Here is a 27081-nt window from a genome sequence, read left to right as displayed (position 1 = left end):
CTTTGATATACATTCTTCTTCAGGAATTGAAGTCTTTCCAATTTAGTTCCTAGCACATGAGTCAGTTATCTGGTCTACTGCCCCTAATTGTCCTAGGGGTGAGTTACCACAAGATCCAGACTTAGGAGGAATTATTAGGAAGCTTAATAGTAGTACGTCAAATACCCTTCTCTCCAGACCTGTAAGCATACAACTATAAGGTGACTAGTGGGACAGACAGGGTGGTGGTGACAAAGTTCTAGTCTCTCTGTAGCCTGTGAATATAGGTGTCTCTGCTTCATGTCTCACCTGCTTTGGCTGACAAGAAGAATTCTGGACTGGACACAGAACATGGACAGAGAATGGATAGCTTCAGTCCCAGTCCACCTAGTAGCAACATGAATTACTGGCTGAGATACAACCTCCAACAGTTGCTGTGTTGGTTAAAAATGAGAATACTATCTACGAGCCTCACTTAGTAGACACTGGATAGATGTTATTTATCTTTCTAGATCATGTCTCTTCTAAAAGAGACCACCACTAATGCTAGAGGAATATTTAGCAAGTAATCTCAAAGTATCTCAGGCTTTTCATTGAGTGAAGATTAAAATTCCATCGTCTGATATTTAGCATGCCCTTATTTGGGCCACCATCTGAATCACAACTGAATGCTGGGATTACAGGTGTATGCACCACACCTGGTTCTTCATGACAGATCTGTATCACAGTCTTCCTGGTTTCATAGCTCATGATGTTAACCACTTTCCTAGAGAGAGCAATCGTACCTAATGTGTAAAGTGGGTGTCACTCAAGTGCCCAAGGACATTGATGAAGATCTGAGGAGCAGTGTTAGGATTTGGCAACTCAGAACAAAGTAGCTGTGCACCCTTGGCAATGTAAGTGACAGATCATTCCTACTGGTCTCCACGTACCAACAACTGGTTTCCTCCCACTAGAACTCCTCACTTCATTTTGGCCACTGTCCTTTACTAGAGATATGATAGCTTCTATTATTTAGAGAAGCCGTCCATATCTGGAAATGCATGTTTGTTTTTTTTCCCTTAGGGATATCATTTTAGATAGTTTTACATAGCCTCCCCATTGTCTCCACTTCTGCCGGTGAGAAGTCTATCCAGTAGCAACAGTCTTTGAGGACTACCAACTGACAAAGTCCCCTAGGAGGAAATGCCTGGCTCACTCCTGAGAGATGGAAGTGGAATGCTCAATTATAGCTGAAATTCTTAAAAATGCTTTTCTCGGAAAAGCAGATGACAGCAGATACTATGCTGTAGAGGGGATGTGAACCTGGTAGCCAGATCTGTCACTGTGAGATCTCAGACAAATTACTTAGAAGCAAACAACACTTTCTTCTGTAAAACAAAAATGGTGGATTAAACAGGATCTTAGGTCCATCCTGGCTACAGGGTGTTTAGACTGGAATATAAAGGACTTACAGTAGTGCAGACAGGAGAGGCTATGGGTAATTTCTGGATTACACATTTGGCTTGCATATGTCTACTTCAAAATTCAGGTGTTGCTAATGTGACAATGTTAAAAAGTGGGCGGTTAGGATAATAGACAACCTGGGCTACTTCTTTAATGGTCATAAGGCCCTTATAAAAGGAGGCTTGCCTCAACATTAGGGTAATCTGCTAGTTAGGTATTGAGCATTATAAGGATAAAGACACCTGTCCTCTGAATGATGCAGTATAGCCAGACAGCTCAACCTTGTCAGTACCTGCATCCTAGACCTAGCCTCCAGAAACATAAGAAACAAATACCTGGTCTTTGTAAATGACCAAGCTTCAGTGTTTTGTTGCAGCAGCATTGATGGATTAGGAGGAGCTTGTCCAGCTCTTAGTGTGTTTGTGGTAAGGATGACAGGGAGGGACAATATCTACAAAGCTCAAGCCCAGGAGGTGAGAAGGCCCCCCTTCCAAGTGGAGCAGAAATGTCAAGAAGCCACACAATGGGTCGCTGATCTATGGAACTGGTTTTCTAGCTGTCTGCTTATCTGTCCTCTCAGGATAAGGACTGTTTTACACATGCTCAGCTTTCTCCCCATACTCAAAGGTATCTTTGACAATATGAGCAAACTGCTTACTTATTTCATTTCCCATGTAAGAGAGGGCTGATTGATGATTTTGCTCTCTCTATCTGAGCCTCTGAGAGGCAGCTGCTCAGAAGAGGGGGTGTTCTTGTTCAGGTGTAAGTAACAGGCTGGTCTGAAGGAAGGGAGCAAGTCAGGGTCTTTGGCTGTTTTGGGGGAACACAAGGGTGTGATCTTGGAACTATGCATCTATGCAAACCCTTGCTTGGATTCTTCAAAGACCTACAACCCACCAAGCAGGACCACAACTCCTATCTCTAAGTGATGGGACATACCTTTCTTGCTCAGGTGCTGTGGGGATGCTCAGGGAATGGACTCAGAAGTGTGCTCAGACTGAACCGTCCATTCTAGCAACTACAGAACCTATTGAGGGCCTATGTCATGGTGATGGGAAAAAGGTGGTGCTTCACTGGGAACAGCAACTGGGATGTGACACACTATTTCTGTTTTTTTCAAATGGCCATGCACTCCTATTGTCCCAACAAGTAACAAGGAGAGAATAGTGCTTTGATAATTTGGGGTTCTGGTCTTGCTCTAAAACTCCACTCCACTGATCTGATGATGTGCAAGAGGACATGTCATTATTAAAACCACATGAGGAAAACAACAACCACCTTAGCACAAACAGTTGTCAGCACTAAAACCAATATACCTTTAGCTCACTGTGGCAACTTCTGTCAGCAAATCTCTAAGGTAAACCTGGTGCTGAAGCAGGACCAGTGAAAAGTGATGCCATGGGAGGGAGTCAGGCCTTCTTCAAGACACCTGAAATGCTCCAGGTAAGTCCCCACTGTGGGCCAGGTTTGGAGCGACACAAGTGTGCCTCTTGGAAGGGGGATGGCTACAAAAGGTACTCCTTGATTAATCTTGACTTTTAAAATGGCCCTTGGGCCTCACTTAGGGAGTCCAGTGGACAAACACTTGATTAGTTTTCTCTCACAGGGTGGCAGTTTGCAAGGAGGGCAATACCTTAGCTGTGGCATCCACAGTGTGTGTGCAGTCTTGCTTTGAGGAAACATCTACAGGCTGGCCAAGCAAGTCCCAACCAGTCACTGAAGGAAGCATTATCAGGAGAGGTCACATGGCCCCTCCTTCTGTGGGATAGGCTACAATTAGCTCAAACCCAAATATTCTGCAACAACACATAGATCTCTAAGTAAATTTAATGCAGATTACAATGTTAACATATATTATTTAGTTAATAACAAAGCCACTAGGTTATATACATATTCCCTTCCTACCACCCTCATACCAACACCCCACACCCCACCCCCACCAAAAATGCCTTCAGAACAGAGAAGGCAACTGGCAGGGAATGTGAAGAATAAAAATTGTGTTCATTGATGCTCCCTGAAAACTCATTTTTTTTTCCTCTTATAAACTTCCCATGTTGGTAAGGCACAGGAGCAATTAAATTCCATTCACTGGCACGGCACCCAAAAACAGCCTTGAATTTTTAGGCTGTTTATAACTCTTCTCAGGGTAAATAAGCTTCTTAAAGAGATCGGATTCCATTTCTTATCCTTCTGGAGATTGGAGTAGCAAGAACACTGATGCTCAGGACAAGCGACTATGGTTATATAAAGTCTAAGGAACTGGGTGTAGTTAAGCTGCCTGTGACACACAGGACAGAGAGAAGATGGTCCTGGAAATCTAACTCATTTCTGCCACTCCAAAGACATATCCTAAAGGTGTTTTGCAATAGAACAAGTTTGTTCTAGTTCCTCTCAGGGTGAATTTGAAAAGGAAACTGGAATCTGTAATGAACGTTCAACTTCCAAAGGGAATGACAACAAGTAACTAGTCTTGCCCTTGTACTTGCCTCAGATGAAGAGTATGGAATTGAGAGTCTCGAAGGGAAGGGCGACTGGGTAGAATCAATAGAACTGAGCTCAGCCTGGAGAGAAAAGATTTAGATCTAGGCCAATAAGGATGCTCAGCAAGCTTTGCTAGACTCTGCACCCAGGGGCAGTTAAACTAGGAGCACTCATCCTTATGGAGGGGCAGGGGTGGAAGAAACCTGCGAGCTGCAGTCACTGGATACACTCTTGCTCTAGTGCCGTCTTCCCTTGACACAACAGTGGAGGACGTTCACAGGAATACCTGGAATTGGAGTCAACAAGAAACAGCCATCACGGGACACTGGAGGGGTGGTTGTCTGGACACTGGTAGATTTTCCCAGGCTGCCTTCTCATGTGTGGTTTAATGCCACAGTCTGGCTGGGAACTTCCCTCTAACCCCTTGAGCTTTTTGGTGTAAGGAGTGGCAATGACCATGTTGATGATCACTATGACTCACATGTATTTGGTCCCAAGTAGTGGTGATATCAAGGTCACTAACTCCAATTTCAGAATGAACAGCCACACTTAGAGTTAGTGAGGAGAGAAAGGGTGAAGAAGGAAGAACCCTTCTGAAGTAAACACGTTCCTTATGTAAGGAAAGCCAACTTTTTACAACAGTAAGTTGAAACCATCCTTAAAATGACACTAGATATCCATGGTGTCTGACATGCAGAAAGTAGTCTATATTTCTAATCTGTTTGGCACAGAAAAGATCCTATGCCTAAGCCCACCTCCTTTAGCCTGTTTTCTGATTGGTCTGACAAAAAACACCCTGATTTGTTAGAATGATTTCTGTATTCAATACTTAAGAGGATGCCAGTAAGATAGGTCCCTGTGAAAAGAGAGACTCGGCTGCTTTGCAATCAAGTAATTTAACATCCTACATCAGTACGTAAAGAAACTCAAACATTTCCTATGAAATGATGTAGCATGTGCTTCAGAGTCATATGAAAAATATGTCTTCCAGAATCTGATTCTCCTCCAGGTCTTCAGGGCTCCTGCGTGTCCCCACTTTCTTCCAGGTAGATTTCTGAGGGCTAGGTTGGAAAGTGTTCCATGTTCCTGCTGCTCTGGAGGGATGGGGCTGAGATTTGGGAGCAGAATTTGGGCTCAGAGACTGAACCAAATCCAACAGAGATGTCTCATACCTGTAAGACAGTCCAGACAAAACAGGATCAGACCATTAGAATACGAGGAACCAAAAGCCCTGCAGAGGTGCCCAGGGTCACAAATCTCACCATGGGGAAACTTTGGGGGGAAATGCCCCAGGGTGCCCTGAGCACAAGGCCCCTGCTACTGTCTGCAAGCTTTATTCCTCTGCTGACCCCAGCAGTCCTTTCTAACTTAGGGAGAGTCTGTGGAACAGGAAGAGTAGTCTTGATAATAGTGATGATATCACCTATGCCAGAGTAGGCTGAGGCAGACAGGGGCTCCAATCACCTGCAGGGTGTGAGCTTCTCTGCTGGAGAAGTTGAGGAAATCAACATATGTTCCTTACGGCTTGGAAGTGATACAGTACTTCTTGTATGGGATGGATTAGACCTCCAAGAGGAGCACTCAGAATGCTTACTGAGCAATGGGTCTTTGACATATTTGGACTAATTTTCTTTTTTTATGGGTGAGGATACTGAGGTCCAGAAAGATGAGTCAAGTGGTTTGAACCAGGGCCCCCTTGATTGCCAAGAGTAGTGTCCTCAGTTTTTCTACAAAGACCAACAAATACAACAGTGGTGACGTGTGCCTTTAACCCTACCACTGGGGGGCAGAGGCAAGTGAGTTTGAGGCCAGGTCTATAATGACTTCCATGCCAGCCAGGCCTACATAGTGAGATCACATTAAAAATGAATAATCAAGCAAAGACAGCAAAAGAAAGATTGTTGTCTAACTATATATTAGTTTGCTGTAACTGGCTATAACTAGTAATTAGCTATCTTTTTCTCCAACAAATTAATCTAATCTAATGTACCATCTTTATGGATCTGCTGTTATAGAAATTATGTTTCTCTGAAAGAAACATGAAATCATGGATTACATCATGGGAGATGAATCAAAGTTTGCGGTGAGCAGGGAACAGATTGCTCCTCATAGCTAATTTCAATCATACTTTTGCTATTATAAAAGTCCAAATAACTTGGCAAGTCAAAAGACAGCAAATGCCAAAGATTGAAGAGCAAACCTTGAGAACTACCCACTTTAACTAAGAACTATATATGTCATAAAGCAAAGTACAAACAAATTCCTATATGATGTCACATTAAGTATCAGAAAAGAACAGTGTCTTCATCAGCTCACATTGTGTGGGCGGTGGTTCAGTTCAGTGTACTGAAATAACATGATAGAGATTACAAAGTTAGCTTGGTCTATTATTGTTTGGTATCTGAATAACAATAGGACACATCACTTACCCAGATTCATAAAACACCATCCCTTGAAACATGTGGTCTCTGTGTGTTTTAGGCACAGACATGAATTCCATTGCTTCTGAACCTCACAGAGCCACTACTCCCAAATTTCCTAGGTACATAGCTGACTTCAAGAGCTTCATTGTGGTAGAGTGATGAGCAGAAAGCTTACTTAGTCTGCTCTGCCAGTCCCATCCTTGCCTGTGATGGCGTGGCACCAACTCTATTCCTTTAGAGCTAGACCCAGGGCTAGAACTAGATCCTAGTCTCCATTTGTTTGCTCCTGAACTAGTAAGATGCAGGTACAAAACTCGAGAGGACACAGTCTGTGCTGATTTGATTTGGCTCCATACTGCCAAATTTAGAGCCAGTCTGACAGGGCATGCTGGAATAGCCTAAAGACAAATTATTTCTGGGCTCACTCCACAGGTTGTCCTGGATGAGAAAAGCCTCTCCATAGGCTGCTTCTGTGAGAAGTATCCCTCCTTAGCTTTCTCTGAATGAGAGGTCCCTCCCCCATGCTGCCCCAATGAGAAGCTCCTCTTCATTGGGTGCCCATGATGAGCAACACTATTCCATAGGATGCTCCTGATGAAAAGCATCTCTCCATTTGCTGCCCCAAACAAGAGGAACCTCTCCATAGGCTGTTACAGATGAGATACTTACGATGACAGATTTCCTTCCCCTTCTAATGTCCTATGATTTCTTTAGGCCTCCCTAACTTTCATTTATATCACCAACCCTGCTCTTCTCCTGCTAGGATTCAGTCCTTAGCTCCCATCTCTCAGGTGATTTTACCCACTCTCCTGACCTTTGCGAGGATCTATATATCAATGACTACTAAACACAGCTATCAACACTGGCCTTGAAGTCCCAGAGTCACACAGTCAACTGATACCTGATACTTTTACTCAGATGTGCAATAGGAATTTCAAAATATCCAAAATAGAACTTGGCATTTTTCTATCATCCTACTCCTTTCTATCAGTCTAGCACACGTTAAAAAAATCTGCTATCCTACCTGTGCCAGAGAGATGGTTCAGCTGTTAAGAGTATAGTGCTCTTCCAGAGGACATGAGTTCAGTTCCAACACCCATGTGAAGCAGCTCATGACCACCTGTCACTGCAGCTCCAGGGGAATCCAAAGCTCCTGGGCTCTGCAGGCACCTGCACTTATATGCACATATCCACATGCATACACACACATGCATAATTAAAAACAGTAGAAATAAATCTTTAAAAACCCTATTATTCTTGGTCCCTACCTGATTCTGCATGTGTTATATCCTCTACTTAGAAAGTTCTTCCAGATCTTTCTCACTCTCTCCATCCATGAATGGTTTTATTAAATATCACCTCCTCAAAGCTGGTCTTCCAAAACAACTATCATTTCATAGACATTTTGTTTTATGACATTTTATTTTCCTTCAATTACTCAATAAAATATAACTTAGATAAGTTATGCTATAATTATCCTTATATGCATACACACATATTTTTTATTGTTTGTCTCCTTCAATAATATGTGATTCATACAAGTTTTGTTGTCATTGGAAAAGATCACCACAGGCCAGTTTACATGTACATACATACTGCTTTGCCTTAGAGTTTTTGGTTGAATTTATTAAGAAATATTATCAGACCTGTAGCAAAAAATAATCTCAAAACTTCAATGTTCTATAATAGTTATCAAAGGAGACTTTTATCCTTCAGGAAAAATTTCAGTGTCAGTTCTGAATTTACATAAAATTACCCCCAAAGAACTTGAGTGCCAGGGATGGCATATAAGATGGCTGACATGCTGCCAGCAGAGACTGGAGAAAAGGGGACCCGAGATTGTGGACCATCAACCTCTCCGGATTTTCTGCTTAGCATGCCTCTAGAGGGCCAAGGCAGAAATGCCTACGTGTCCCAAGGTCATGCTTTATGGTATGCACATGTCATGTCCTCCTCCATGTAAATACTTCTTGTAATGCTAGTCTTTTTCTTCTATCTGATCTTCATGTTCTGTATTCCTAGATCAATGGTGATTTCTGTGATACAGGAAAGGAGTGAAGTAAATTTCACAGGAAATTATACCGAGATGATCACTCAGGCTGGGGTTAAGGCAGTTATGTAGTTCATGGAAAAGAACCTGCAGCCTGGAGAAGAAGCTTTTTAGGCTTGGATAAACTGTACCAAATGTGTGGTCAACTATAGCACATGGTATGATGTGTATCAACACATTGGACTTAAATTGGCCATGATGAATAATTCAGTTTCTGAGGATATTCCAAGGGCATTGTGTAAAACTTGAGACCCTAAGGGGTATTGGCCAAAGACTATGGATAGAGTAACATATAGATGGGATGACAACCAAAAGTGTGGGAACCTAGAATAGGAGGAAAATGGTGGCCTCCACCAAGAAATGGAGATGGCTACTTTAATTCAGATACTTTTTATTCCTCCTGAAGGAGTGTGGAGATAATGTGACAACTGATGGAGTGATTGCTACAAGCTTTATTGGGTTCCTAGACTGAAAAGAGCTGCCAAGAAAGGTGAGCTCCCTTTCACAGACGCTCTATAAATTAGATTAGGTCTTCCTTGGAATTGTTGGGATATAGAAGGACAGAAGTTGCTGACTTGCAGGGACAGATTCTTGTCTTAGGTCATTGTGGCCCACCAGTCCTGGGGCTTGGTGTTTGCAGAGGGCTGAGGAGGAACTTAGGTGGCTGCAGGGGTCTTGAGGTCGGAGCAGACTGTGTGAGAAGGAAATGACTGTCTGGTACATTGACTACTGTTCTTATTTTAACCTTTTTTGCGAAATTGCATGTTGCTAGCCTTTGGGTCAAGTGCTCAAAAGATTGTATAATCATTAATAATAAAAATAGATTATGCTTGCTTTGGTGTTAAGTCTGGGATAGTTCCTGTGTTTAGTAAAAGATGATGAAGAATATATCAGAGATTTTCTAAGAATAACCTTTGGAATCATGAGAACATTTTGTATTGGGTGATTTCTTCTTTTTTTTCTGTTCCCCCTTTTCTTATGATAATAAAAGACTGAGGTCACCAGGGCAAAAGCAGAAGCTAAAGTAAGAGAAGCTAAGAGAAGCCAGGGAAGCAAAAGAAACTTAGCAACTGCAGAAGCCGGAAGTGACCTGTCAGCTTGCACGAACATTGTCTCTGAGTCGTTATTGGGCCTTCCAGGTATCCCATCCTTCAGACCCCCGAAACTGCTGAGGCTGGTCCCCAGCACTTGAGCACTGCTAAGCTTCTGAACTATTGTCACAGTTCAGGGTACTCATCCTTTACTTCTGAGAAAAAACCATGCAACTGATGGCATCAAATTCTGTGACAACAAGTGAATTTTTACACCAGCGCTATTGATTCAATAACACATAGCAAACTCAAATGCTTTCCCTTAAAGTAGTCACTGCTGAACGACACAATGACCAACCAGGAATTGAATGCCTTGCATTTCACAAGACTGTAATATAAGCAAGGTCCTCTCTTCTTCAGTCACTATCAGCTGTAGTGCATCAGACTCACCTATAGGCTGTACTGAATTAGTGCTGTCTCAACTGTTTTGGAAATAAATATTCTTGTCTCTGTTCCACACAAGCCATCCACAGAGGAGTATTTAGTCAATGTCACTGTCGCCAGTTGAATACTCTAACATTGGTCATGCCAACAGGACTAAAAGAAAACATCACAAATAGTTTGCCTCTTTGACCATCTGTCCTTTTCTTAACAGCTTTTGATACTACAAGAGCCCTTACTTTAAATCACAAAACAAAACTCTCTCCTACTCAGCACGCTGGCCTGTGAGCATTGGCCAGCTAGGCTTACTCAGACTTAAGTCAGAGAATTTGTTTGGCTCCACTGAGGTTCCTGAGCTGTGCTATGTTAAAGACTGAAAACTGTTGTTTATATCTCATGATCTTCGTTACTCCACCTTGCTTGAAAGCAGAAGCTCCCCTCCCCCACAAAGATCTTTATTTGAATTAAAAGGGATTTAAGTACATGCTTTAAGAAAAGATTTCCTTTCTTGTGGTATTATGGTTTTGCCACTGGAGACATTTGACCTTGTCTGCAAATGTTCATTCTATTGGAAACTGATTTAGGATTGTATTGTGGGGTGCCAGAACAGATTTAACAGATTTCTCAGAATACCCACATTGAAGTTATAATTAGAAACATGCTTGCTAATCATGTAATGACAGTCCATACTTCCAGTTACTCAGGGAGAAAAAGGACACATGATATTTGGTGAATGAAAGAGATCCCAGTGGCAAATAATCAAGTTTTAAAAAGTATATAAATGTAATCCAAGCGAACAACAAGTTTTAATTAACAGAGGCAAGAAGTGTACAATACATACTAGTCACAGCCCAAACATTACAATCCTAGTTTACATGTGCTTGCCATATAAACAAGCAGAAATACGTCATTAAGGTGATCCTCCAGAGGGGCTCCACAGCACACAGCACAGGAGAGGAAGAGCAGAGCAACGCACCATGCCTAAGGGGATAGGCAATGTTTCCATTTAGAAACCAAGTGTTTCTCTCAGGAAAGGAAAGGGAGCAGGAAGCAAAGAATTAAGTTGAAAAGTTCTTGATTTCCCTTCCCATCAAAGAGATTAGAAGGCTTTCAGAAATCCCTTTGAAAGAGAAAAGTGGAAAGCAAACAGAAAATTTGTAGAGGTTCTAACATAAGGATTACAGGAATTTTTAGAGTTATTTTTAAAGTACTCCGGTTAATCAGGGAAATGCAAATCAAGATGACACTGAGATACCATCTTACACCTGTCAGAATGGCTGAGATCAAAAACATTAAAGACAGTTTATGTTGGAGAAGATGTGGAGTAACAGGAACCCTCCTCCACTGCTGGTAGGAGCGCAAACTTGTACAGCCATTCTGGAAATAGCGGGTTCTCAGAAAATTGAAAATCAACCTACCTCAAGACTCAGCAATACCACTATTGGGCATATACTCAAAAGATGCTCAATCATACCACAAGGACCCTTGCTCAACTATGTTCATAGCAGCATTATTCATAATAGCCAGAACCTGGAAACAACCTAGATGCCTGTCAACTGAAGAATGGAATAAGAAAATGTGGTACATTTACACAATAGAGTATTATTCAGCTGTAAAAAACAATGACATCATGAAATTTGTAGGTAAATGAATGGAAATAGAAAAAAATCATCTTGAGTGAGGTAACTTAGACCTAGAAAGACAAACACGGTATGTACTCACTCATAAGTTGATATTAGATGCAAAGAAAAGGATAACTAGGCTCCAATCCACAACTGCAGAGAAGCTAAGTAAAAAGGAGGGCCCCAGGAAGGGGAAATAGTTAAGATCTCCTGGGTAAAATGGAGAGCGGGAGGGTAAGAAGGAGGGGATGGGGAATGGGAACATGAGGGATCGAGATGACCAAGCTGGGGGAGCAATGAAAGAGATATCTTGACAGAGGCAGCCATTATGGAGTTAGGGAGAAACCTGGTGCTAGGGAAATTCCCGGAAATCCACAAGGATGACCCCAGCTAAGACTCTTAGTAATAGTGGAAAGGGTGCCTGAGCTGGCCTTCCTTGCTATTCAGATTGGTGACTACCCTAACTGTCATCATAGAACCTTCATCCAGTAACTGATGGGAGCAGATGCAGTGATCCACAGCCAAGCACTGGGCTGAGCTCCTAGAGTTCATTCAAAGAGAGGGACGAGGGATCATATGAGCAAGGGGGTCAAGAATATGATGGGAAAAAACAACAGAGACAACTGACTGGAGATAGTGGGAGCTCAAGACTCTGGACTGACAGCTGGGGAACCTGCAGGGGACTGAAATAGGCCCCCTGAATGTGGGTAACAGTGGTGTGGCTTGATCTGTTTGTGGGACCTCTGGTAGTGGTATCAGGACTTATTCCGGGTGCATGAACTGGCTTTTTGGAGCCCATTCCCTATGGTGGGAAGTCTTACTCAGCCTTGATGCAGGGGGGAGGGGCTTGGTCCTGCCTCAACTTGGTATGCCAGACTTTGTTGACTCCCCAAGAGAGGCCTTACCTCCCATGAGGCATGAATGGGGGGTGGGATAGGGGAGGTGAGGGGTGGGAGAAAGGGAGGGGGGGGACAGGGGTTGGTATGTGAAATGAAAAAAATTTAAAAAGTACTCTGGTTAAATGTAAAAGAATCTCAACTTGTGCTTCTTAATTTCTTCCCGTAGTCTCCCTACTCAACCATCTGCTGCACATGTTACTGAAGACTATAAGCCACAGGGAACCACATCACTCTTCAGACAACTAACCCTGCAGCTTCTCGTCTGGACCTTGCTTTCTCTCATGCTACCATGGAGAGGTTCTGGCCCTCCTGTCTTCAACCCCTGACCCTCCAGTGACCCAAGGACTTCTATCATTTGTCACCGTCTCTGTCCTCCCTCTCAACTGTACCATTACCTTCAGGTCCAAGCACGCATTAGTATCTTCCAGTATTTTAAAAACATTCTTCCATAAATGTCTCAAATGCCAAGGCAACAGTGAGAAACAAACCATCACTCTGTAACCCAGCTCTAGCCAACAATCAACAATGGCTACCACAACCACATGAAAGATTGATGGGGACCATTACAACACATCGGGATGGCAATATTCAGGGCCACTGACCCATCTTAAAATCACTAGTACCCATTTCTTTCCTGATATGTAACAAGAGAAGGTACATGCGCAGCATGACTTATGAAAGATCCTTCCTATGAAAAACTTTAAATTAACCAAACCTGCAGATAGACCTGTCAATTCACATGGAATATATAGTACAGAGAAAGACAAAAGGATGCCTGAAGCATATGATAAGCTAAGAAGTAGAATGTATAAAATTTTACGACAAATGACTCAGTTACGTAGACATATGAAAACGAAGGAAACTCTAACAGATTTAAAAAATGCTTAAAGGATCTATAAGCCACATGCCGTATGTGGTGGTTTGAATTAGATGGCCTCCGGGGCCCCGCGACTCACTCGGGCAGCACAGTAGAGTTGATCCTGACAGCATGAGACTGGGACAGCTGGTACCACTTCCTTATCTGTGGTGTGGTGGTGGGTGCGAGGAAAAGATGCCCTCCTCTCTACGGCCTCCAGCTGGCAAGGGAGCTGACCCTCCTGTTTACAAGCTGCAGTACTCGGGATGTCTCAAAGCATTTCAAACTGAATTTTCTCAAAAACAAAGTCCTCACTGTTACCCTGCAACTACCAGTTTCCTCACAGTTAATCTACTTCCTCCTCCTCCTCTAATTTTTCCATTAATACAAACAAATGTACAAAAAGCAAGCAAGCAAGCAAACACATTTTCATCCATTCTACCACCACAGCTCCAAACCGTAGTATCATCCTTGACACCTCCTTGTTGGCCTTGTTGGCTCCACACCCTAAACACATTGTGGTATTGACTGCTCTTATTCTATTTCAACTCTTGGGTCCCAATTATTATGGGCTATTCTCTATGCACTACAGCCCCAAGAGTTCCCCATTTTCATTCCTGCTCTTCTCCATAATGCAGTCAGTTTGTGCACAAAACAGATTCTGTTATCCCCTTCAATGGTATTCCTTTGCACTTGTACAGAACAGCTAACAAGGGCAAGCTGATGGCTAATTTATGTGCCAACTTGGCTGAGAAGTAGTGCCCAGTTTGGCCAAGCTCTGATGTACATGTTGCTGTGCACATATTTTTTTTTTTGATGTATTTAACATTTACAGTCAGGTGGATTTTAATAAAGCAGTTTCCCTCCATGAGCCCAATGAGTTAGAGACCGCAAGAGGAAAGATGTTAGGAAACAAACCACACTGGCAATTACCACAACCACCAAACTTTAGAAGTCTCCTACAGGAAGAGGAATGCTACTTCACATCACACGACACAAGTGTTGCCTCAGTTTCCAGCCTGTTGACTGCTCTGTGGGTTTCAGATTTTTAGCCACCATGAATTGCGTAAGTTGATTCCTTCAAAATACATTGAATCTTATAATAAATACAGGTGGCAAGACCCTGGCTTCTCCTTTGCCCCTTTACTCTTCACAATCCATCTTCAATTTTAGAGTGCCATTGCTCCTTCAATCTCTTCCTCTACTCTTTCTAAAAGAAAAGGGCACACATTGTATCTATGTATAGTACAAAATGAATAGTGTAAGACAAACAATTGAATTTCAATCATCCTCCCATTCTTCTCTTGGATAACTTATTATTCATCCTGCTAGAGATGAACTAACACCTTCAGAAACACCATCCTTAACTCCAGCATCTAAGGTTAGATTACAAAGCTGATTTTTAGCTCATAATCCTCTGATCTTTTCTTTCACAGCATTGGTCATAATTTATAGGATTTTATTTGTATAAGTCTGTCTGGCATGTTTCCTCATCAGACTGGAAATGGTGGGGACGAACCAAATGGCTTTCTTTGTCTTGCCACATATCCTTAATGACCAGTACTCAGTAAACAATGTGTCAAATTACATTGTTCTAATTATTTTCTTACACATTTTAATTGTTCAAATAAATATAAGAGTCAGCATATGATGGCTCACTCCTGTAATCCCAGCACTGGGGAGGCAGAGGCAAGAGAACAGCTACCAGTTTCATGCCAGCCTAGTCTCTGAGACACAGTGAGTCTCAAGTCATTCGGGGCTATCACATGGCTACAGAATGAGACTCTGTCTCAAAGGTAAAGAAAGGATGTGTTTACATTTATAAAAATTCTGGCTAAGATAAAGATAATAAAGGACAGCAGTGTCATGAGGATGTGGGGATCTCTTATTCACCGACAGGGGAAGCGCAAACTGGGGTAGCCACTATAGAAATCAGTGAGACAAATTCTCAAAAAGCTAAAAATAGATCTACCACATGACTAAGCTATACTCTTCTTTGGCCCAAAGAACTCTATATTCTATAGCACAGATACTTGCTTGGCCCCTTGGCCATTGTGGTGGTGTGAATAGGAATGGCCCCCACAGACTCATGTGTGAATGCTGGTCCATAGGGAATGGCACTATTATGAGTGTGGCCTTGTTGGAGTGGGTGTGGCCTTGTTGGAGGAAGTGTGTCACTGTGGAGGTGGGCTTTGAGGTCTTATAAACTCAAGTCTGGCCTTGTGACACAGTTTTTCATTCTGCAGCCTGAGGATCAAGATGTAGGACTCTCAGCTTCTTCTCCAGCACCATGTCTTTCGGAATGCTGCCATGTCCCACCATGATGATAATGGACTAAACCTCTGAACTGTAAGCCAGCCTCAATTAAATGTTTTCCTTTATAAGAGTTGCCATGGTCATGGTGTCTCTTCACAGCAATAGAAGCCCTAAGACAGCCATGCTTATGGTTTCTATAGTCAAACTAGCTAGAAAATGGAAACAGTTTAGATGTCCATAAATTGATGAATGGATGATAAAAATGTGGTACTGATATACAATGGAATACTATACAGTTCTAAAGAAAAAATGAAATAATGAAATTTTCAGGCGAATGAATAGAGCTAGAAAATAATACACAAGTAAGGTAACCTAGACCTAGAAAGGCAAACATTTAGCCTCGAATCTTCACATGAGACTGCATAACTTGGAGTAAGTATGGAAGCTAAGAAAGTAGAAAGGGACCACTGGCGGAGGGAGGGAGGAAGAGCTCCAGAGAGGTGGATAACAGGACTCAGGTGGTAGGAAGTGGGAAAGGGATAAGCAAGGGTGAGGATGAGACTTCAGTTGGGAGGGTAATGCACATGGGAAGCCACAAATAACATTAAGATATTTGAAAAAGCCACAGGGAAACCATTATTTTACAAGCTTTCTAATACACACACACACACACACACACACACACACACAGAGAGAGAGAGAGAGAGAGAGAGAGAGAGAGAGAGAGAGAGAGAGAGAGAGAGAGAGAGGAGATTGATTCAGTTGGAGTTAGAATCCACAGAGGGACAATGATCTCTCCAGGGGCCATAAACTATCCAAAGAAACACACTGCCTGGCAAGAACCTTTGTGGTTGTTGGCCAGGGGTTCGAATGATCCCCCAAACAATACAAGCTATTGCCACTGCTCTTGGCTGCCTGCCATTACTTGAGGGTAAGACCCTGTTGCTGAAGATATTACACCCTTTTGTCACAGGACTTGGAGAAATCAAGGTGGTACTGACCTCGTCGCCTCCTTCCTAAGGACTAGCTCTCACAGTGCCAGACAGTGTTATTATGCAAGCCACTGGGGGATAAAAGTTCCAAGAAAACATCCACACAATCCAGAGGCTTTTTGGTGCAAAGCTGCTCTAAATCCCGCAGGAAGCACACCCAGCAGAAGTCCTGCTGAGTTTTTATTCCTAACAAAGGGTTTCTTCTGTGCCTTGTTCTGAGTGGTCAGAGGTTAGCCTTACATTCTTATGCATGGTTGGCTGACTGAAAAAGGCACATCTGTTAAGCTAATGTAACTTTTGAGAGTGGATCGACCTTGTGCACATACTTTTGTCTTAGAAAAACACTGACTGGGGGAGAGATTTATGCCAGATGGTATCTTTATTAATTTATTTAAAGATGGAAATTTATTTGTCTTATTTAATCCTGCGATAGAAGAAACTGTACATTTTACTTATATATCCTACATTTTGGATTTGACAGAAATATTGCACCCTGAACTAGCAACAATATGGTTGTCTGCACAAGACCTACATTAAGCTGTAACAGTTGATGTGCTAACATGTATAGGGGAAAGGTTCACAAGTCCCACTCCTACTAGAAGAGCTACAGGAAACCCTACTGAGGTAGAGTCGGTTTTTTGTTTTTTGTTTTTTGTTTTCTCATGAAGAGCCCTTTGATAGCTTGCTCATGCCCATGTGGTTAGCCTTAAATCTATACACACATGGACAACACTACCAGACTCAGTAGGTTGCGTGTGTGTGTGTGTGTGTGTGTGTGTGTGTGTGTGTGTGTGTAAAACAATAATAATTACAGAAGAAGAGGACTTAAATTTGAGAGGTGGATATAAGGAACATGGGTAGGAGTTGGAGGGGCAAGAAGAAAAGGAAAGGGTGAATATGATATAAATACAGTATACTCATATATGAAATTCTCAATAGAAAAGAAAAAGTATGTTTATATTATAAAGATTCAAATATATAAAACTATATAAAGAAAAGTGCCTTCAGTATTCAATTTCTCCACTTAAATGGCAATCCAATCCCTATCTCAGAAGCCAGTACTAACAGTCTAGTGCATAAGATTCTAAATCCCTTCCAATACAATTATACATATGTGCACATATATACACACACACATGCACAGTTGCATGTACATACAATACTGAATGAAACTGGGCCATGCTTATATGCATTTACCATCTGTGTTTTCACTCATCAGCATGTTTAGGAGATCTCTGCACAATTGGCATGGGGGGTTTATATAATTCTAAACTGGGGCAAAGCATCCTATCTTAGGGATGCTCCACTGCCCTAATGTTAAATAATTCCTACAGCTTTTACTATCCTAATATGGCTAATTTTTGCATTTAGCATTAGTGTTCTGGTTTTTTTGCAAAGGGTAAAAAGAAAATCTGTATTTGGTTGTGAGTGTTGAGTTTGGGACAATTTTCTTGGAAACATCTCCTTTGGGATCTACACTTCTTCAGCTTCTACTACTATGGTGTGGTATCTGTCAACACAACAAATTTCAAGTAAAAAACCAAAACAGCAGCCCAGATGTGGGTTCAGGAGTCACAGGTCCAACAGTTAAGACTAGAGCTGTTTCACCACGCCATCAACAGCCAGGTCCACAAAGATCTAGTATCTCTTCCTTTCTGACTTCCCTTGGTAGTCATCTGATCCCTGCGACAAGCTTGCTTCCTTGTCACACCCATGACAGATAGTCCTCAGTCCTGGGTGAGAAATTACTACAGCATGACTGTTTCAAAGAGGTTTGAGAGACCACTGATTCTTACTGTTACACAGTTCAACATACGGCTACAAATGAAATCATGACAGCCACAAAGCTTCATTCCAATTGTGTGATTTCTTTCTGGCTTCTGTTTGGCACTGCGGTTCTGCTGTTTACCAGGACTCCCACCATCACTATGGGCCACGAGAAGCTTCACCAGAGCCTGCACCAGGATGCTCAGCCAGCAAAGTTTACTAAATAAATCTTTTCTTTATAAAGCTGAACTGCATCAGGTATTTTGTTTTAGACTGCTAAACTATAAACAGTAAACTATAAACCACATGATAACTCTGGTTCCAGAATTATCCAGTCATGAAAAAGTGACTATGGAAGAATCTGGCTGTCTTTCCGAGGTTTTGTCATTTAAGGCTAATACTGTCATAGTTATCTTAGCAGGGCTTATCATAATAATCACTAAAAGTTTTCTATTAATACTATTCATAAAATATTCCATTTAAGGTAACAGTAGAGACCAGGCCCCAAAGTTGGAAGATGAATATGAATTCTACTGTGCCAATTTACAATTATGTGATCTTGGGAAAACTGCTTATTTTTCTAATCTTCGGTTGTTTTATCTATAAAATGTAAGTAAAAGCAACAATGCCTTTCTGATGTTTTATGACTATATACATCTACAGTGTTTAGTATAGTATAGTATTTAGTATAATACCTCTCTAGTTAGCGCTCAATAGTAAAGCTATTGCTTATTATTTAATTATTATTATGAAGAAGTAGAAATAGGATATTTGGAGATCTGAAGAACAAAATGAAACACCACAAACAACTCCAGTTCATAGTGATATTGAGAGCTATCATAACAAATTACTCCACGAAAAAACAGAGTGAAAGGACCAGAGAGGAAACACAGGTATACCTACTCAAGATACTGACAAATCATTTGTATGGGAGAATTTTCTGAATAGAAAAAATTCTGATATATTCCCAAAGTAAAAAGAAAAGCTGGGAAATGATGCAAGATATTACAAATAAGTATTTGTAATAATAGATATCACCAAATGGATCACTTTCAAGGAAAAAATACTTGTAAGTGGAAATAAAAAATATTAACAACTTGGTGGAAAAATGGGCAAAAGAGCCATTCTTTATAGAAAATAAAACTTCAGAGCTGGAGATAAAGCTCAGTTAGCAGAGTGCTTGTGAGAGACGCATGAAGCTCTGAGTGTGATTGCCAGTACTACATAAAACCAGGTACAGTGGTACACATCTCTAATCCCAGCACTCTGGGGATGGAGGTGGTAGGATCAGAAGTTCAAGGTCATCACTACTAGCTATGTAAGAACTTGGAGGACAGTTTGAGTTATATAAGACCCTGTCTCTTACTGAATGAATATATGAGTGAATAAATAAAATAAATGCTAGTTATAACTACAAGATATTATTATCAGACTTGATATAGCATGAAACTTTGGTTACCTTTTTATTATTAAAGCTCTATTTTAAAGAACTTACCAATGAAAAACATGGTGCAATTAACCAGACTGAAAGTATTTTCATCTCAATCAACTTCTATATAGTTAGAGAGCTACAGCAGAACTGTGGAGCTTCACATTGGCTGTTACACTTTCACCATCAAATATATTTTTATGCACTTATCCACCACCAAAAATGAAAAATCTATGATGTAGTTAAAGCTAAAAATTCAGCTTCATATCCTCATTCATGGTAAAGCATCTACTACATACTTTTTGATGAAATGACAAAATAGATACTTTCAAATATTGCAGGTGGACATACAATCACTCTTGAAACAATTTGGTTATATCTTTGAAAATTTTAAATGAGACTATGTGACCTATAATCCTATCTCTAGGACTTATCCTACAGACAGCCTCTCATATACATAAAGTGATATGGACAGGAATAACCATTGAGCATTGTTTGTGATCACAAGAGTGGAAATAACCTTAATATCTAGTCAATGGTTGACTGTACAGTTGCATCATGGTTACTGAATATGATGGAACATTATAGAGCAATTTAAATGAATGTGGCATGTCTACAGTACATTTATGCATATACATACCCTAAGTATACATGGAAAGTTTTTCTGAAAGGCCACAGAGGAAGTTGGTGATCACCACACCAAGATGTGTACTAAGTTGGCTGAGAGACTGGAGTTGGAGTAAAGAAGTCTTTTAAATAAATATCATTATAAATTTGCTCATCTGATGACAATAACTGAGAACAATTGAGTTTATTTTCCTGTGAGCTGTGAGCATTTAGTTCATTGGACGCGAAATACCTTCACAGACTCCTTCTGTGACCTGTATAGCCTATTTAACCTTCTCTACGAAAACACAAAGAAATGGTTAGAGAAAAGCAAAGATATCATCTTTTATGGGATTCCTGGCTGTGAATAAACATAATAAATAAAATGTCTAAGAGTGATTAAATTAGCTCTCATCTGCAGTTGAAATCTTAAAAGTACTGAACACTCAATTTTTTTCACTGTTTGGTAACAACATTGGCCCTAACCCAATCTGTATGTCCATAAAATCTGACTCAAGGGGATATGAAACATGCTTTTTAAGAATATTTTGAAATATATTTGGCTCTAAAGCCTTGAGAGACTAAACCTAGAACACTATAATTTCTTTATAAAACTTAAATCTTTACTAGTTCACATCACACTAACAGAAAGAACCTTCTAAAAGTGACCAAGTCTTTGCTTAACTCCCACCAACTAAGGTTTACAAGATGCCCACTTGTGTATTTCTGAGTTCTGGTAAAGTCTATTGCTATAAATTGGGTTACTGCTTAGTGGTACAGTGATTCTGTATCACAAATGAGAAGGGGGAGGGAGTAAATATGAATGAGAATGAATACGGAAAGGGACAAATAAAATATCATCACCCCTCTACACAATGCATTTGATTTCAGAGATCTGAGCAAGTCTGATAAGGTGTGCAATTATAAAAGTTGAATTCATTCTTTTCCTTGTGTCACAGAAGCACTACACTTGGATTTTTAAGCACATTGGCTCTGTCCTTTGCAACTACTTTAAAGCACTAGAGAACGTAACACATCTCGTTTTCTAGCACCTTAATTGTTTTGGGAACTTACAAAATGACCATCCAATATAAAATACTTTCATTTCAACAGAATTATAATTTCCTACTAATCATGAATTAAGACACAATTTAGGACAGCTGGAAAAGCCATAGAACAATTGAAATTTATAGATATTTCATTTTGGTGAGAGGTAAGTACTGCTGGGCAGCTTGAAATTGAAGAACATTATGTGCCAGACTTCCAAAGGCAGAGCAAACTACCGGAGAGCACAGTGCAGAAACCAAATCAAGAAGAGACTCTTGTCTCATAAACCCTGCCAGGTCAAAGTGGTGAGAGATTATCTTGTTTATTAACATGCACTACAGTACATTTAGGGCACACATAGATATGTATTCAGTATGTTTTATGCTATACATTAGAACAACCACATTCTATAGCATAAATAATTTATCAATGCATCATTTGAAAGATAACTTATAAGCCAGATAGCAGTGTGTTTCCATGATATTTATCCCTTTTAGTGAGAAAGTCAATGTAGATATAGGGACCTTATAACTTTTATATGCAATTATTAGGGAGAACAACCTAATGACAAGAAATGCAGAAATGCTTCTGTCCCCCTATACCACACTCAGAACCATACATATACCCATACACACAAAGACAAACTTAGACACACACACACACACACACACACACACACACTGTTTTCTTTTTGTGTATGCCACAAACTTATTTTTAATCGTAAGTTAAATTAGGTGTTGATTGCTTTAGTAGGACAGAATGGGCCAGAGGTTAAGGTGCTCTGTGCTACAGCTGAACTTGAGAGTCGAGACTTGATTGTGAGCAAGAGATAGAGTTCTTCAGAAGACCTTAGACTCTTCCACTTTAATTAAGCAGATTATAGCCCTCTGCTCTCTGGCCCCAGGGAAGGTTATATGAGTTGGAAGAAAGAAAAATCATGAAAGAAGAGAAACTAGTTCAGATACAGTTCAAGGGCTCCCCAATGTCTTTAGTAAGTACACAGGGTTCTAGAAGAGATATTGATTAAATGGGTGGCTAGTCAGGTTTATGCACTGACACCAAGTTCCTAATATTGTGCATGGTCATATGTTTGGTTTAACACAGGATCCCTAGATGGTACCTTAAGTGAAAATTTAAGGTGGGGACATTCACACCTTAGGGCTAGATAAAGTGAAAAATAAAACCAAAGAGGGTGTTGTGGTTTGAATGAGAATGGCCTCCATTGTTTATAGATTTAAATACTTGGTCACCAGGGAGTGGCAATATTTTAAAGGATTAGGAGGCATAGCCTTGTTAGAGGAAGTGTGTCACTGGAGGTGGGCTTTGAGGTTTTCAAAAGCCCAAGTCAGGCCCAGTGACTTTCTCTCTTCCTGTTGTCTGCAGATCCAGATGTAGAACTCTTAGCTACTTTTCTAGCTTAGCTACATCTGCCTACATGCTGCCATGCTCCCTGCCATAATGAAAATGGACTAAGCCTCTGAAACTATAAGCCAGCCCCAATTAAATGCTTTCTTTATAAGAGTTGCAGTGGTGATGGTGTCTCTTCACAGCCATAGAACACTAAGACAGAAGTTGGTACCAAATAGTGGGGTATTACTGTGACAGACCTGACCATGTTTGGGGGAACATTATGGAAGGACTTCTGAACTTCGGGTTAGAAGAGCTATTGAGTATGGAAAGCTCAGTGGATTGTTTTGTCAGAGCTTTGAAGATAAGAGTGTTGGGAGCAGTGTAGATAACAGAGGTCTGGCTTGTGAAATGTCAGAGGGAAACAAAAACTCTCCCAGGCCATTTGTGTGAAGAATCTGTGGTGTCTGGTTGGCTGAAGCTGAAGAATTGGCTGTGATTAACAAGAGACCAGAACCACTACATTAAAACCTTTGTTTTACTGGGATACTCAATGCTGGTTAGCTGGAGCTAAGAAATTAGTGGTGATTAAGAGATCAGCATGGGTTGGGGATTTAGCTCAGTGGTAGAGCACTTGCCTAGCAAGCACATGGCCCTGGGTTCAGTCCTCAGCTCCAGAAAAGAAAAAAAAAAAAAAAAAAAAAAAGAGATCAGCATTATTGAGATGAAATCTTCTGGAAAGTGTTTCTTGAGAGTCAGCACATAGAAGCTGTGTTCCAGAGGTGACCAAGCTTGTGCCTTGTGCTACCAGCCAAACTTGGTAGTGTAAGAGTCACCCAGGTGGTACTGGCTTTGAAGGTGTGGAGAGGTCATGGAGAGCAGCTGAGGCTTGGCACCGAGGTATGAGAGTCCAGGGAGAGCCATTGGTGAAGGTGCAGCCTCAGAGGCAGTTGAAGTTCCAGAATTGAAGGTGTCATGCAGACAAGTTGTGGCTTGGCACCATGAAGAGAGCCTAGGAAAGTCGATTGTTGAAAGTGCAGCCCAGTTGTAGCAGAAGATCCCACCATTTTCTAAATGCCAGTTCCATGGGATGACCACCAAGAACAGCAGCAGCAGTGCAGTGGAGCCTTCCCTGGGCTTAGAAGACAAGCTGTGCATGCTACAGAGAGCAAAGCTGTAGAAGAGACCCCAAGCCCTTGGGAGGAACCCAGAAGATCATGAGTGAATCCCAGACACTGCATCATTTACACTGTCAGGAGTTCGGTTTTGCTTTGATCTCACTGTGCCCTGGTTCTCCTATCTTGAAATATAAAAGTATTTAACTTAATTTTGATTTTTACAGGAGTCGATAGTTGAAAGATTTTTGAACTTACAAAAGGGATTTTTGAACTTACAAAAGAGATTTTTGATTTTTATAGAGACTTTAATGGTGATTTAATTTGAAGAATGGGGATTTTTATTTATGTTTTCAATGTGAGATATTGGGGATGAATGAGAAAGGAAAGGTTGTGTATTAATGGTGACGTATTTGTGTGACAAGCTGACAAGGGATCAATTGTACTGAATAGTTTTATGTCAAATTGACATAAGATAAAGTCATCTCAGAGAAGGGAACCTCAATTAAGAAAATGCCACCATAAGGTTAAGCTGTCTGTAGGCTTGATTTCCAAAATATATAAAGAACTCAAGAAACTAGATATCAACAAACAAAATGATCCAATTAAAAGATGTCGTACAGATCTAAACAGAATTCTCAAGATAAGAATCTCAAATGGCTGAGAAACACTTAAAATGTTCAGTATCCATTAGCCATCAGAGAAATGCAAATCAAAACGACTCTGAGATTCCATCATACACCTGTCAGAATGGCTAAGATAAAAAAAAAACATAAGTGTTAGTTCATGCTGGAGAGGATCTGGAGCAAGGGGAACACTCCTTCATTGCTGGTGGGAGTGTGAAGTTGTACAGCGACTTTGGAAAAACTGGGACTCAACTTCCCCAAGACCCAGCTATACCACTCTTGGGCATAAACCCAAAAGATGCTAAATCATACCACAAGGACACTTGCTAAATTATGTTCATAGAAGCTTTATTTGTTATAGCCAGAACCTGGAAGCAACCTAGATGTCCCTCAACCAAGGAATGAATAAAGAAAACGTGGTACATTTACACAATGGAGTATTACTCTGCTGCTAAAAACAAGGACTCCAGGAAATTTGAAATGAATGGAACTAGAAAAAAGATCATCCTCAGCAATGGAGGAGTGTTCCCCTTGCTTCAGATCCTCTCCAGCATGAGCTGAGACAAACATGGCATGTACTCACTCATAAGCGGAGATTAGCTGTAAAATAAAGGATAATCCACAGCGACAGAGAGGCTAGGTAATGAGGGGGATGGTGAGAGGGACCGGGAAGAAAGGAAAGAGGGGAAACTGTGGGTGGGATGTAAAATAAATAATAAATAAATTTATTAAAAAATTGTTGCCGGATGGTGATGGTGCATGCCTTTAATCCCAGCACTCAGGAGGCAGAAGCAGGAGGATCTCTGTGAGTTTGAGGCCAGCCTGGTCTACAGGACAGGCACCAAAACTACATGGAGAAACCCTATCTCGAAAAACCAAAAAAAAAAAAAAAAAAAATTGTTTAGGAAAAAAAATAGTAGGCTGTCAGCAAAAGTGTAGGGCATTTTCTTAATTAGTCATTGATGGGGGAGGGCCCCGCCCATTGCAGCACCCCTCTGTGGTCTCTGAGTCAACTCCAGCCTCCAGGTTCCGGCCTTGTTTGAGTTCCTGTTCTGACTTAACTTTGATGATGAATAGTGATGTGGAAGTATAAGTCAAATAAACCCCTTTTTTCCCAAGTTGCTCTGGTTATGGTGTTTCATCACAGCAACAGCAACCCTAAGTTATACACAGGTAATACACAGGGTATGTGCTGGAGGCAGCATCTCAACTCCTATGTTAAATTCAAGAGGGGGCATTCTGGGAAAAGCTGCTATGGAACTATGAGTGCAAAGCACAAGACTGGTCATGGAGCAATACTCTCCTTGCAAAGGAGCTTGACTCAGAAGCCCAGGAAAGATTTTCTTCGAGTTTACTGATGGTACTCTCCATTCTAAATGACAGTTTGTTACAACAGTATTTCAATGTGCATGTGCCATAGGGGGCTTAAACACACATGCTCAGTTCCATAGGTAAAGAAGAGGTAAAGGAAGTAAAAAAAAAAAATAGTGAAGGAGGGAGGGAGGGGGAGAAAAAGGGAGAGAGAAGCAGAAGAAGGAAGAAAAAGAAAAGACACAGCGAATGAAATGGCATCTGATTCACTGTCAAACCCCCATCAAGAGGCTTTATTGAGTCAGGAAAATGAGAAGAACTTGGCAGAAAGGGAGGAAAGGAAAGGGAGTCACTAAGGGAAAGGTATCTGCAGCCAAACAGACTGCTTGACTGTTGCTAGGCAAGGGCAGGCTAAGGCAGATTCAGATAGGGAGTAAACCAGTTCCTTGGAGGGCATTGCCAGACCTCAGCCCAGTGGGGGCACCTTTCAGTGGTCTAGAAGAAAAATGAAAGGAAAAAGAAACCCAGAAAGATTCCCTACCCATCTAAGGTTAGAAGCATTTGGAAAATTGAATGATAAGAAAAAGCCCAGTGAATTCATTATTGAAACATAAGAAGTATCAATAAGAAAGAATGACTCTGATGAAGACAGATGGAAGAAGGCCAGGGGTTCCTGGCTCATTAGAGCTGGCACTGGGTCAGCATAGTTTAGAACCTGACAAGCCCCTTTTGGGTCAAAATCACTGATAAATGGAAGGAAAGAGAAAAACAAGGGGTAAGTGAATGCATCACAGTGAAAATTCAACACTATTTTGATGTCTCTCGAGAGGCTTGGGAAAAGAGAACAGAATCCTTTCCTAGCTTTGGTGCTGGCATGCAGAGGCATGGCACAGTCGCTCTTCCAGTCCTGCTTCAGCTTCTGCAAAGGACTAAGCAGAACTGCACTGGCAACTGTGATGGGCATGCAGGGAACACCATTATGTGCCACCTGCTGGAGGAGTCTAGTCTACGAAATCACTTTTCCTTTCCTTTCCTTTTTTTTTAAATAGAGATGTTCCCTCTAAGGACTGTGGATGTAACGCTGCGCATAGAGGGCTTGTCTAGAATGCACAAAGACTAGGTTCCATCTCTGGTACCACATGAAACTAGATGCAATGGCACAATCCTGAAATCCTAGCCTTTGGGAGACAGGCGGGAGCAGCAGGAGTACAACGTCATTCTCTCCTATCTAGTGAACTCAAGACCAGCCTGGCCTACCAGAGGCCCTTTCTCAAAAAACAAATGAGATGCTCTAATTGCTTGCAATAACTTTAATACACATCTTTCTCATCTTAAGTACAGTTAGAAGCAATTTTTA

The 27081-nt window shown here is 41.2% G+C and overlaps 1 protein-coding gene across 5 annotated transcripts in view; it reads right to left on the bottom strand.

Annotated features, from left to right (window-relative positions):
* Positions 1-3219: 3219 nt before the first annotated feature.
* Positions 3220-27081, bottom strand: part of Kiaa1328 (KIAA1328 ortholog) — a 284149-nt gene continuing 260287 nt past the window's right edge. For all 5 annotated transcript variants that reach the window (XM_028867149.2, XM_028867152.2, XM_037197016.1 and 2 more), the window contains one exon: positions 3220-5078. In XM_028867149.2, coding sequence (XP_028722982.2) covers positions 4874-5078 — 205 coding nt within the window. In that variant the 3' untranslated portion in view covers positions 3220-4873. The remainder of the gene's footprint in view (positions 5079-27081) is intronic.

The sequence above is a fragment of the Peromyscus leucopus genome, chromosome 19 (assembly GCF_004664715.2).
Source record: "Peromyscus leucopus breed LL Stock chromosome 19, UCI_PerLeu_2.1, whole genome shotgun sequence".
In the NCBI taxonomy this organism is placed as follows: Eukaryota; Metazoa; Chordata; class Mammalia; order Rodentia; family Cricetidae; genus Peromyscus; species Peromyscus leucopus.
This window is presented reverse-complemented; position numbering and strand designations above follow the sequence as displayed.